The sequence below is a fragment of the Poecile atricapillus genome, chromosome 15, assembly GCF_030490865.1.
Source record: "Poecile atricapillus isolate bPoeAtr1 chromosome 15, bPoeAtr1.hap1, whole genome shotgun sequence".
Lineage (NCBI taxonomy): Eukaryota > Metazoa > Chordata > Aves > Passeriformes > Paridae > Poecile > Poecile atricapillus.
Window position 1 is genome coordinate 4,364,536 of NC_081263.1, and position 13,786 is coordinate 4,378,321.

The following is a 13,786-nucleotide window of genomic DNA, read 5'->3' on the forward strand; positions in this document are numbered from 1 at the left end:
TTTTCTCACCTCCTGTCCATTTAATTTGTTATTCCCATGCTTTCACATACTTGATGGCTGCTTGACAATTTTATTGTATGTTGTACAGTCCCTCAGTGATCACACCTCCCTCTCCCTGGCTGCCTCTCCGTGGTCACACAGCTCACATCCGATACTCATCTCCACCACTAAGGGTTCCATTGTCCCCTCGGTGCGGATGTGCAACTCCCACTGCTGTCAATAGGAATTACATGTGTGCATCAAGGAGGGGAAAATCCCTGGTGTGCTCCGTGCTCCTCGTTATCCTGGCACAGGCAGCTCTGTAGATGTCTCATCTGTGAGCCTTTTACTCTCTTGAGTGTTGTGCAGTACAGCAAGTTGCCTCCTAGGATCAGCAGTTTTGCTCTTGAGGTGTTTAGCAAGTTGATTTACTGTGCATGTGTACACTCTTAAATATCTTCATCCCGCCAGCCCCACATCTTGCAGCACTTAGATGGTGGAGCTTCCTATTTCCTTTTTGTGCCAGAACACCAGTTCATAACCAGACTCCAAGTGAAGAAAACCCTCCCAAATAACATATGTTCAGGCCCAGCTCGGGCCTGCAATCTGAAAGTTTGGGAAAAATTCAGTAGGTACAAAAATGTAAATGGCATATTTTTAATTTTCCTTAAAGATCTAAAGGAAGACATTTTATAAGCACTTCATGTGAAGTGCTGCTAAACAAGGAGGTAGCTCAAATAGTAGTTAATCAGTTAGAAAAATTGTAATTCCTTCCAAAATGAATTGGAGTGTCAAAAGTTGAAGGAAAATGGTAGAGCGAAAGCAACCAGACACATGAACCAGAGATTTCCAGTGTCTGAACATGGATCTGGATTCCCCTCAGCTCCTTCTGGAAACACCTCAGTTTGGGAGGCACCTGCTGTTTCACACCGGCCACTGTTACTGAAAATACAACTGAGAATTCAACTCCATTTGCAGCCTCATTCCTTGAGCACAGTTTGTTACCACAGCTTACAAAAGCAGGATGGCAAACTAGTTTGGGAAAAAAATCAATTTGCCATCAGATTAGAAATCAACTGTAAACATGTTGAAGAATTCTATTTTTTTTTTTTTTTTCACTACTGCTCTGCCTTTTCTTCACAATCTGTTGTGGTGTCAGACTTATTTTGATAATACTTGTAGAACTTGTCATATTAACAAAGTTATCAAGCAGAGCAAGCACTTGCACAGCAACAGCTGTAGTCCAGCAAGAGTCAAAATAACTGCCCATAGGTATTCGAAAAAGAATGTCCAAACCGTAGTTGCCCAAATCCAAAATATCTTCAGTAGTCTCCAGAGCACTTGTAGTTTTATTTAAATAGCAACTGCCCTTAAACCTGGAACAATCTGCTCCAACTGTTGAAACTGAGGATAAAGATAAAAGGAACAATATTTAGATTTTTATATATATATAAGGATTCATTTTTGCTCTGATAGTGTCCCTCAATTACTTCTGCCTCTGTGGAAGTGGCTCATAAAAAAGGGTCTACGTTAAATTCAATACAATGGTGGCATTTATTTCATGTTATATAACAAACTCAGAAATACTTGTTTAAAAACAAAATAAACCCCATAATCCACTAAGACTGTAAATTTGTGGGGTTGGAACAATCTTTTCATTATTCTTGTCCACAGAGCTCAATACAATGAGGCCTCAGTTCTTCGCTCACGTCTCTAGGTGTTAACACAATGCTATTAAATCTACTCAATAGCCAAAGATGCAGCCAGTGGATTTATGTGTCTCATTCCTTGGGAAACGTGCAAATCCAACAGAATAGTTTAATGGCCGGATTTTTCAGCTGCAATGTCTGATTTTGCACGTACATCAGATAATATGCATCTATTTATGCAAATTGCTGCCAGATTTATAAGCACAAAACACTCATGCCTGAGAATTCCTATTTGTGGTGTTGTGCTGGAGAAGCAAAGGATGGGATTTGGATGCCAGGGTCCTGCCGTAGGAAAAGAGCAGGAGCCACACTCTGCTTGAAGCCGCTGCTTTCAGTTTTCTGTGACTGAAGTTTCACTTTCTGACCCTGTGTTGATCCGTCTTTATTTTTACACCAGAAATTTGCTAGTTTAGTGGAGTTAGCTTCCTCCGCTACTGATGTGGATGTGGATTAGGCCTGACAAGTCTATTTTCCTCTAAAAAAAGCAGGGCCAGGCTCAGGCTGGTTCACAGATACGGTTGAGGAGGCAGTCCTGGCACTACCCATTTCTCTATCCTATCCTGAGTTTTTTCATCTCTGGATATATCAGTTTTTTTGTAGATTTGTTACTACCCCCTCATGCCACCTTTCCCTCACAGCCTGGGCTCTGCTCTCCCCAGATGATACACTCAGGAACCCCTGGACACAGATCTTCCCTGTTTCCTCATGGGATACACTTGCTTTTCCCCTGGGCATATTAGTTTTTTGCCCTCTGAGCACTGATCTTTCTAGGGCTGTATTTATTTTTCCCCTGGATATGTTGCTTGTTCCCTTGTAGGCACATGGAAATGGGATAAGAGGAAATGACCTTAGGGTGAGACAGAGGAGATTTGGACTCTATATTAGAAAAAATGTTCGCTGTTATGGTGGTCGGGCATTGGAATAGGTTTTCCAGGGAGGTGGTGGAAGCACCATCTCTGGAGGTGTTTCAGAGGTGTCTGGATCTGGTGCTGGGTGATGGTTTGGGGGTGACAGCGGCAGTGTTGGGTTGATGGCTGGACTTGATGACCAGGCAATCGCCGAATCTGAGCTGGAAGGTGCGAAGAAGATCTTCAAATCCAACCCTGAAGTGGATGGCCGGGATCAAACCACGACCTTGGCATCATCAGCGCCGTGCTCTGAGCAGCCTTACAGACTCAACAGCCCCGATGTCTCCCGGATCTCCCTCCAGCACCTCTGCCCGCGCCGGGTGCCTGGTTTGGAGCTCATTCCCACGAACACAGCAGCGTTTCGCCGGGACAATTCGGACATGGAAGTTTCTTCTCCGGACAGACGAGGCTCCCGCGGGTCGCGGAGCTCGGCAGGGCGCTGAGAGAGGAAGCGGCAGCGCCGCCGAACCCCTTTCCCTGATGGTTTCCCTGATGGTTTCGCTGATGGTTTCGCTGATGGTTTCCCTGATGGTTTCCCCGATCCTTTTCCCTTTCCCCGTCCATCCCTTTCCTCCCCGCGGGCCGCGCTCCCCCCGCGCGGGGCGGTGCCTGGCGCTTTAAGCGGCGCGTGCCCGCGCGCGGGGCGGGGCGGGGCGGGGCGCGCGGGGCGGCGCGCGGCGGGCGCTTCACCTGCAGCCCTCAGCGGCTGCGGGACCCGGCCGGCTCCGCTGCGCTGCGCTCCGCGCCGCCCGCCGCCGACATGAGGGCCGGCCCGAGGCGGCGGCTGCTGCTGCTGCTCCTGCTGCCCGTCTGGGGCTCGGCGGCGGTAAGTGGGGCGCCCCGGGGAAAGCGGGCGAGGAGCCATCCCCGCCGCGGCTCCTCCGCGGCAACTTGGGGCTCGGGCTGTGAGGATGCCGGTGGGTGCGCGGAGCTCCGCTGCCCCCGCCGCTCCGCCGTTTCTCCTCCCCCCCGCCATTCCCCCAACCCCCCTTTCCTTTTTTTTTTTTTTTTTTTTTTTAAAAATCGAATTGCCGCTGAGCAGTTTTTAATTGTTGGGGTTTATTGGAGCCGCCGCGGTACCGGCACAAGTTGCCCTCCTTGCTGCGCCTCGCCGGAGAAACTTCGGGGGCAGCGGCGCGTCCCGGCGCGGAGCCGCTCCGAGCCCCGCGGAGCCCCCGCGGCCGCGCCGCGCTCCCCGCCGAGCCCGAGCCGCGCTGCAGCCCCGAACTTTTATTTTTACAAGCTCGTAAACCCACCGAGCGGGCCCGGATCGTGCTGGGGAGAGTGATGCTCTGAAAAGTTTGGGGTTTTTAGGGTTTATTTCCCACGCCACCCGAAATTGACGGGTTTCTGTAGAACATCAACAAGCGCCTGAACGCGTGGCTGCAGTGTTACAGAGCGAGCCGGGCGGCTGCTGGGTTTCGGGCTGGGCTGGCTGCGGGAACAAGAGCCGCTTATTTTTCTGCCTCAATTCCCCGGTGCCAAGTTGGATCCGTGAGGATGTCCCGAGCCTCCTGGAGGCTGGTGGGTGCTCAGGAATAGCCCGATGCGCTGTCGTTTAGAGAGCACCGCTCTAATAATGGGGCGATTTCGGATTGGAAGCCCGCTATCCTCGCTGAGACCCTTTGCGATGTTTCCTAATGGCAACATCTTGCCAGCCGCGGTCAGAGTCCAACAGAGCCGCCGCTTCCTTGCGCTTCTCATGCAGTAGCTGGCATCCGTCTCCCGAGCGTGATTTTAAGCCGAGCACATTGGATTGTGTTCTGCTTACTAAGCTCGTCCGAAAGGACCCTTCTCTCCTCTCCCCTTGTGCTCTCTGATGCAGTGCTGTCGGTGTGCGGAGTGTTGGGGGGCTGCGGTGTTCCCCCGGGGGCAGGTGCCCACCCGGAGTTGCACTTTGCCGGGGAAGCGCCGCTCCCGTTCCCCCGGCTTCAGCCGGCGCTGCCGGCTCTGGAGGCGGCGGAGGTGCCGCCAGCATCGCTAAGCGATGCTCTGGCTGGCTCTGCCGACAGCCCGGGCGCGTTAGAAATCCCCTGCCACCAGCACTTGTTAGTGCGTAAATCACCTGGCACTCGCTACGCATAAATCACGGGCTTGTGTGCTGTCAGCGAGTTCCCCTGGAGCTGGGGTCTGGGACCTTCCCTGCCGGGGAATCCCAGAGAGCCCGGGCTGCTGTGACTGGACTGCCCTGTCCCGGTGGCGGGGGCTGGATCTTCTGCTGGGTCCAAAGTTGCAGCTGAGTGTTTCGTTGGCTGCTTCCCTCTGGGTGCCGGCACGATTCTGTGCGTTGTTACGTTTTTAATTGGCATCCCCTCCATCCCTTCCCACTGCCCGGGCAAGAGCAGAGCCTGGAGGGTCCCAGAGGCAGCAGCAAGCAGAGCCTGGGATGATGTTCCAGGGGGAAGGAAGGCTGTCCTCACCTGGTCACAGGCTCTGGTGTTTCTCCCGCTTCCATACTGGGGTCTGCCCGGTTTCTCAGCAGCAAACCTCGGTGGTTTGGATGTTGCAACATCAGGCCTTTGCGTGTCTCCAGTGCGAGCACAGCGCCTTGATGAATTGCTGCTCTTTGTTTCCTCCCCTCTTCTGACAGTGCCCAGTATTCCAGCCTTCCTACAAACAATGCTCTCTTGTAGTCAGGCAACTATTGCTGGCCCATTTTATTTTTTTGCAGCTACAGTATGGATCCACTCCAACAGATAGGCACTCTAACACAAGCAACTTCTACTTGCACACTGCTTTACTGTTCAGGTTTGCTCATGCCTAAACACTTCATCACTGGGTGCAAAACATTTTCCCAAATGACAAAAGTCACGGAGTGCATTTTCCTTGTTTTGTTTTTGCAGGCACACAATGGGGATCTTACAGTTAGACCCACATGCAAGCCTGGCTTCTCAGAACAAGACTACACAGCATTCATCTCCCAGAACATCATGGAGGGGCAGAAGTTACTCAAAGGTAAGTGGAATAAAAAGCTTAATAGCTTCTGCAATAACTGTATTTTCAGGAGGTGAAAGGAGGCTTAAAGATGCTGGTTTTGATGGTGAAATTGTCTGCACAATTATGTTTGTAGGAGGATGGAACACTAAGTGGTTTACCTGAGCACAGTTTTGAATACAGATGAATCATTCCAAGTCCGCGTGCTGTCTGCTTCAGGTGGACTGTTTGTCACACTCTGCGAGGTCATCGCTTCGCTCTTGAGTCTCCCACTCCCACCCTGTCTGAAGGAACTCTGCATCTGATATTTTAGAAAGTATTTTTATGTATGAAATTCTAAGATCCCTAAATTATCTCTGCTTTGAAATGGATGATAAAGCAGACGTTGTTGTTGGAAATGTGATAAACAAGCCTACAGACATTCTGTTCACAAATGTGGCATTCATTTTCATTACTGCCCCACTGACAACATGAAAACACAGGCAAAAAGAAACTACCAATTAGCTTTATAGTAATTGCGGGATTATAACCACTTTTGTGATTGTAAACTCTTAAGATGTCTTCGTAATCCACGTAAAAGTAGATAATCCTGTGTATTGATCTGTGTCCTTTTATGTTTAAAATAATTAAACTTCATATTTGCATGACACAGAAAAATAGTTTATTCCATAAGAATTTCTGAAGATCAGAATCCCGCCCGCCCCTCATCACCCCAGGAAGTTGGGGAGCACATCAGGACTTGGTGCTCTACTCAAGGCTTTATAAAGCCTTTGCAGTGTTTTGCTGAGTACATTTTGCTCACATGCATGTCTCTCTGCCAGAAAGCTGGGATTTCTGTCTTCCTCCAGAGCCAACACCTGCTCCGTTACTTTGATTTTTCTCAGAAGAGAGGGAGACTTGTCAGTGTTCTCTGTGGCTTCAGCAGAATCCAGGACTGGACATTTTTGCTCTGCAAGAGCTGGCAACCACTTTTGTTTCTGTGCCCAGCTGTCTTAGTGTTGCTGTTCAGGAATTCTCTTAACTGGCCTGGCATTAATTAGTAGACCTTGGGGAGTTTATTTTTAGTTTGAAGGGTAACCAAAGAGGGAATTGAGGTGGACAAGCTCAAGATTATGTAACCCTGAAGAGACCAAATAGCGATAGTTTACACACTTTGTAGCAATTTTCCCCAAATGTGAAGGCGGCTTTACAGGTCAGTCTGGAAACTGAGTAGATTTCATGCTCTTTTAGCTTTGCAAATTATTTGATAAAAAATGTTCTCTGAGTACTTTAGAAAGCCATGCCATAAATACATTTGCTCAGAAGAGTGGTTTTTTGCAGTTTAGTGCTTAATAAATTGTGCTGTGTTTATGGAGATGGGCAACAGGGATGGAGCAGAAGGGTCTGTTCAGAGGCATTAGATGGCTGTGACTTTGAAAACAGCACAGTGGCTGTCATTTCATTTCTGGTTTAACTGCTAATTTTTAAATATGAAATTATATTTACACAGGCTGTCAAGTTGATCTGAATGAAAATATATTTCTATTTGATTTTATCCTTTAGGGACCAGTTGTAGTTTTACATTAGTCATGGCAAACCTGCCTCTGATTTAGGGCTGAACTCACCCTGGGGACATTATGTATCCGTGTGTCGTAACATGAATTGTAAGATTCATGTCCTGATAACATTGTCACAGGTTCCATGATTTAAAAGCATTTTCTGAACAAAAGGAGGAAGAAAAAAGTGCAAGCGCTGTGTTTGCTAATAAGTAAACTATCATCTTTGCACCTTTTAATCTACAGTCAAATACATGCTGTTGTTTATCATAGGAAGCAAATATATCTAATTAATTTATACAATAATGGGCAAGAAAATTCTTCATGCTTGTGTTGTTCTTTATATATACTCTAGTATGTAAAATTGGTAGTTTTCCAGTTTAGGTTTAATTTTGCTTCCTAGCACTTGATGTGTCTGAAGCATAAAATGTTTATCTCTTTTCTTCCATCTGGGTGAAGTATTGTACAATAGTTCAGACCAAAAATGGGTTCGGATTGCTTACATTATCATGTTTGATAGATTGACATATGTACTATTTCACACCATCTTACCACGCAAAGCTCTGCTGCCAGCTACCACCATCTTATTCATCAGCATTCAGTAATTCATCTGCAGGCCAAATGGGACTGTTTGCCTGAATTAAAAAAAAAAAAAGAAAAAAAAAATGTAGGCAGAAATTCACCTGTCAGTGCTTTCATGGAATCTGGGGGGTGGAAAAAGCGTGTCTGCAGCTTGGATGGCTGTCAGGGGATTTCATGGAGAAAACACAAAGCTTTTATGGATAATGCTCACCTTGTCCTTAGTAAGGAGAGGTGGGCAGTCCTGGGACAGTTTATCCCTAAAGGTCTGTCCATCAGAAATCAGGAGCTTGCACACCTCAGCACGGTGGTGAAATTCCTCCACACCTTGGGGAAGTTTGGATGTTCCCTGGTTCGGGATGAGCTGTGTGGCAATAAATAAACCCAGCATTTCCCTTTTAAGCTTTGCAATATCCAGCTCTCAAATGTATGCACTGTTATGAATGCATCAAAATGAAAGTGTTTATAGTATTCTAGGTTTGAATCAAGTTAAACAGATAATGACTGCTTATAATTGGTTTATTCCAATGGAAATAGCTTAGCCTTAATTTGACAACAAGAGCTTTTACAGAGTCATTGTTTTATTATAAGTATGCCTTAAGCTATTAGCTACTACTTTGTGGTTCATCTTATTTGCCTGAGTCAGCTCTCTAACATGCTCAAAACATACAGATTCTAGCAGGAGCTATTTGTTACACAGTAATTAACTTGTTTATGATAAATGGATGGGAGAAATGTCACGGCATTTTGTTTTATGTATAAATGAAAAGCATCTGCATTCTAAAAATTTCATGTTAATTAGACTTAAAATAGTTTTCCCCAGTAGTGCCACAAATACCACACACTGCACATCACTGCCAACAAGGTGGGCTGATGTTGGGGGAGCAGCTGAGGTGATTTGTGGAGCCAGTGCCTTCCTCAGAAGTGCCATCACTGCATCTCTTAATGAAAGCTACTGGGCTGTAATCTGTTATACTTTTTTGTCTTTGTTTTTGTTTGCAGGATAATAAACTTACTCTTGATCACTGATGCATGATAATGTTTAAGATAGCTTCGTTAAGTATTTTCTTCTTTAGCCTAAGGGAAAGATCTCCATGTCTGCAGTATGGCAGAGGATGATTTCGGCACCGGGATCTTTTCCTCTTTGTTAATTATTCATGTTAACTTAACGTGGTGAGAACATTGGTCCTGAGGGGTGGAGAGCAGGGACATGTGGGGCTGCACTGAAGCAGTTCAGCAGTGTCCCAGGGGATCTGATTCCTGATGTGAGCTCCTGTTTGGGAGTGATGAAGACCAGCGGCCTCTTGGGGAAGGAGGGAAAGAAGGAGTAGGATGCTGAAAGTGGTGTGCAATATGATACTATTGCTATTGGCTTTATGCCCTTTTTGATTTTTTGGTAGTGTTTTTTTAAGGTTATAATTAATAAAAAAGATGTTTTTCAAAGTTAGAAGTTCAGGTTTAATTGGCATGCTGTGAGGCTGTGGCCACTGGGAGTGGGAGCAATGACATCAGGATGTTGAACTCGTTATTTCTCCAGTGTGGCCCCACCAGCACCTCTCAAACACACCTAAACAAAACAACTCCCAGCAGACAGCATGAGCAGATGAGAGGTACAGCCACTTTTTTGTGTTATCTGTGCATCCCCTCACCTGCAGTGATTGTTGTTTCTTTGCCTGCCCCGAGCAGTGCCTGTGCTGATGGAGCAGGGGAGCTTCACTTGTGTGGGCAGCCACAGCTGGGGACAAGTGTGTGGCAGCACAGCTTATTTCATGTGGGGAGATGAATAAACTCTGCCAGCATGTTCTGCTTGAAGCAAGTGTATGAAACCAAAGGTAGCCAAGTTCATGCAAATGCATAAAAATGTAGTTGCTTCCATTCTAGGATTTTTTACTAGCATGATTTTTGATTAAAAACAAAATACATGAAAGCTTTATTGGAATATATTTTAATTTTTTTTTATAAGGATTCACTGTCGAGATCATCTCTTGTAAGTTTCTTAGAGTCAGGATGTTCTTCATGGTCAAAAGTTGCTTTTTTTTTTCTCTCCACTGAGGTTTCAAAAGCCCCATCCTCTTTATCCCTCACCACATCCAATATTAAAATGTAGGAAGGCTGTGAATGCTGTTCAGAAAATATTGACTGCATAGACCAGTGAACCTCAGCAATGAACCTCCCTGGGATAGTGGAGAATACTCTAGATGGTGTAGGCTTCCCACTTTTCTTGGGTTTAGAGTCCAGAAAATAATACCCAGGTTCCCATCTGCTGCCAATTTTGGCAGGAGCTTGGTTCCCACAGGCAGGTCAAGGTCTGTCTCTGAAGAGTGTGTGGCTGTCTGAGGCTTCCCTGCCCACAGCCATGCCTGTGTCTTCCAGGTGGCCTCTGGTGTGTCCTACAGGTGCTTTTGGAAAGGGAAGAGCCTGAGGAATGTTGTGATTTTCTGTCTTGTTTGGTGAGGCTGTTTGAGCACCTCTTAGGGTTGCTCGGTGCTTGCAGCAGCTCTGCTGCAGCCTCCTGGAATAGCCAGTGCCTCCTCCAAGCTGCTCAGAGTTGAAAAAAGCAGAGAGGCTTTTCCATTCATGTTTTCATTATTTTCTGGTCTGTGATTCTGCATGAAAAGCAGTTACTGGAGTTATTGTACACGTAATTAGCTTCACAGTTCCCTAATAAAATCTGAAAGTCGGAGAGCATCCATCGGGAGCCCACAGCTCTTACCCTCACCTTCCTTCATTCCTTTCCTGGAGGAAAGAGAGGCAGGCAGGCATCAGCTCTCAGTGCTGGGTTTGTACAAGCTCCAGCGAAGCTGTCTCTCAGAAAACACTTCTCACATTCTGCAGGACAACTTCTTTTAAAAGCAGTTTCTCATGATGGGCACGTTGCAAATCAAAACCATAATTTCCATCATGAGTTCCAGGGGAGACCCCAGAAAGAGCTCTTGCAGATCGGGGAACTGCTGATGCCTATGTATTTTTAATGTTGTTCCTCAGATCTAACTTCTGACACAAAAATGATGTTTAAGATGACATTTTTATCTAAATAAAATTGCAGTTAATGAGACTGGAGTAGTCAATAACACTCTGTAGAGTTAATCCCCTTACACTGTTTAATAACTGTATATATTGCTTTCTAGTTCAGAGCTTTGAACCAAATTCGTCAAACCCAAGCAAAATTACATTTTTCTGCATTCTGGGGAGTTAACTGATTTTTATCTGAATAAATCTGCTTCTCTCTTTTTTTCAGGGATTTCTCTGTTAGAGAATTGTGCTGCTTCAAATTAGGCATTCTAAATAGGTATTAAGGAAGAAGATAAAACAACAGTTTCTGTTGAATAATTTATTCATTTCTTTATTTATGCTTAGGCTTTTAGGAAATAAGCTGTGTCTGGAACAGTATCAATTAGTTATTTATTGTGAAATACCTGTTGTTTTGAGCACTAAGCTGATCATTTTAGGTCTTTTAAGGTTAGAAAATGTTAATTTTAAAGTCAGTTCTTTATACAGGAATTGACTGTCACTGACAGAGCTCATGAGCTCTGATCTCTCAGAGCAGATGCTGAAAGCATTTTGGAAATTACGGTTTTTGCATGTGGCAATTGAAACTTATTTATTCTAGCAGTGAAATATTTTCTTGCCTAATTTTCATTGACCTAATGCCAGTTCTCATTGCCTAATTTCATTGATATTTATGTGCAGGCCTCCTTCTGCCTTAATTTCTACCCTGGGAATGAGTCTCATATTTTTATAGAGGGAGCTTATTTCATTTCAAACTCAAGCTGGGGAAGGACTTGGTTCCACAGCAGCATGGGCCATGTGCACAGCTCACAGAATATTTTAGCAATATAGATAATACTTAAAAGTCTTATTTGAAGGGCAAGAAGAGATTAAAACTACAGAGGATAGGATTTCATTGGAAATCTGCTGCTTAATGTTTCTCATAGAATGAATTGGAGTAACATAGGGAAAGAAGGGAGTTTCTGTTTGATTTGAGGTTACTGGTATATTCAGAATTAGGGCCATCGCTGTATCAAGTGGAACTTTTTGTTTTCAGACAAATGGAAATAGGAAGAACTAAGATCAGAAAGTGGTGCTGGGAAGGCAAAGACCAGTCCTTGCCTCTGGGAGCTCCAGCTTTGGGGGGTTTCACAGGGGGGCTGGGATGAACCTGTGGCTGTGATTCCAGACAGATTTCCCCAGGATCCTGATGTGGAGCACTGCAGGAGGAATCTGCAGGCTTGATGGAATTGATCTGTATCCCTTTTTGTGTGTGTAAACCTTTTGTGCCCCAGACAAGGATTCTGAAGAGGATTTGGCTTCACATTCCATTTTCCTTTTGGGTGCCTATGTGACCCCCAGGGTTGCTTTTCCAGGTAAAACCCACAAGTGTCCTTGGCCAGCCCTGCCATGGCAGGGTCTTCTTACTGCTCAGGATGCTGTGATATATTTGTTTAGATACCTTGTTTTAATATTTATTTATTAGGAGAGGCTGAGCGTGCTGGGATTGTTCAGTGTGGAGAAGACTTTATAATTGTGTATAAATTCCTTGTGAGAGTGTGTTGAGATGAGGTGCACAGAGGAAGGGCAGAAGGAAATGGGCACTAACACTGAAATGCAGGACATTGCACTTAAACGTGGGAAGAAGCTTTCAGCGCGAGGGTTGTCATGCTGGAGGAGGTTTCTCAGAGATGCCATGAAGTCTCTGTTCTTGGAGATGCTTGGAACCCACCTGGACGTGGTCCTGGAGCCTGCTTTGGCTGTCCCTGTGCTGAGCAGGGGCTTGGGTGAGCGGATCTGCAGCCTCCACTGGGCTCTGACCCTGGGAAACGCTTTGCAGGTGAAGAGATGAAAAGACAGAGGGATGAACTGAGCTTTTCTTCAGACACAAATCATACAGCTTTAAATAAAAACATTTCAACAGCCTGCAAAACATGATCTTTACTGGGAAACTGTGTTTCTTTAGTTTCTTGGAAGCAGAACCTCTGAAGAGGGAATAATTGAAACACCAGGGACCAGCATTCAGCTGTTTGCTTCCGTTAATGTCCAGACTTAACCTAGGCATAGTTTGTCTCCTGGCATAAGGAAATGTTGCACTTAGGTTGAAAAAGCTCTCTGTTTCCTCTTTATTTTTAATAGAATGAAAGAGAACATGCGGAGTTACTTTTTAACCCAAAATATTTGTCTTCTAACCAGCTACTTTGCTTCCTTCAGGAGGATGTTTGTTTCCTAAGCAAGTTTTCTGCGACATGAAAAACGCTTGGGCTGAACAAGATCTCTTTTTGCCACAGGCTTGAGATTTTTCTTGTTTATGTTCATTATCCCTAATTTATTTATTAATTGTGGCTTGCAGTGGCACAGAGGGAGCGGGAAGTGGCAAATGCTCTGGCATATGGGCTGCTCTGTCACTGGGAGCACCGAGCCGCGCTCGCCGCCCCGCGCCTCCTGACCCCAGGCTGCAGCATCCACCTTCCCCTTTCCTGCTCCCTTCCAATACAAAATCCTAATTATTTTTTTTTATTTTTTTGCCGTGCCCTCGCTACTCTGCTGCCACTTTTGCTCCCCACATGCCAGCAAGTCAGGGCTGTGCTGCTCGCAGGGGTCGCATCAGCCGCAGCCCATTAACACCAGCGTGGTCATGGCAGCCGCTGTGTGCAGCGCACACTGGGGGTGTTGGAAGCTTCTCCAAGGACCCTGAGGATGTGTACGGGCCACCCATGAAGGAGAAAAAAGTAAAATAGATGCCCTTTCTGCTTTGAAATGAGCCAGTCTGTTTTCATCGATACCCAGAAGCGCTGCAGTCATTAAAGGCTATTACTATGCCTATTATAAATCACAATTTCCTAGCAGTTCAGAGGTTAGTCACAAAAATTACTTTTAGTCTAAAATTTTGTTACAATGAGTTTGTCTCATAGTAATTCCAATCCTTATTAAACAAAATTGTCTTTAAAATAATTATGAATGTAGCAATTACCCAAAGATAAATAGTCCAGATTACAAGAATTATTCTATACAGAGCTATGTATCAACTCTCTGTGTCAGTTCATGTCTAGAGAATCATAAAGGGCATGTCAGTGAAACAAATGTCTGTTACTTGACCATGTAGCAAGAAAAGCATATTGGAATTATTGGTAAATGAAAAAAAAACATGCAA

The 13,786-nt window shown here is 45.4% G+C and overlaps 1 protein-coding gene across 1 annotated transcript in view; it reads left to right on the forward strand.

Moving 5' to 3' along the window:
- The first annotated feature begins 3,247 nt into the window (after positions 1 to 3,247).
- Positions 3,248 to 13,786, forward strand: part of CDH4 (cadherin 4) — a 413,499-nt gene continuing 402,960 nt past the window's right edge. The window contains exons 1-2 of the mRNA XM_058850685.1: positions 3,248 to 3,422; positions 5,440 to 5,551. Of these exons, the coding sequence (XP_058706668.1) occupies positions 3,357 to 3,422; positions 5,440 to 5,551 (178 nt within the window). The 5' untranslated portion in view covers positions 3,248 to 3,356. The remainder of the gene's footprint in view (positions 3,423 to 5,439; positions 5,552 to 13,786) is intronic.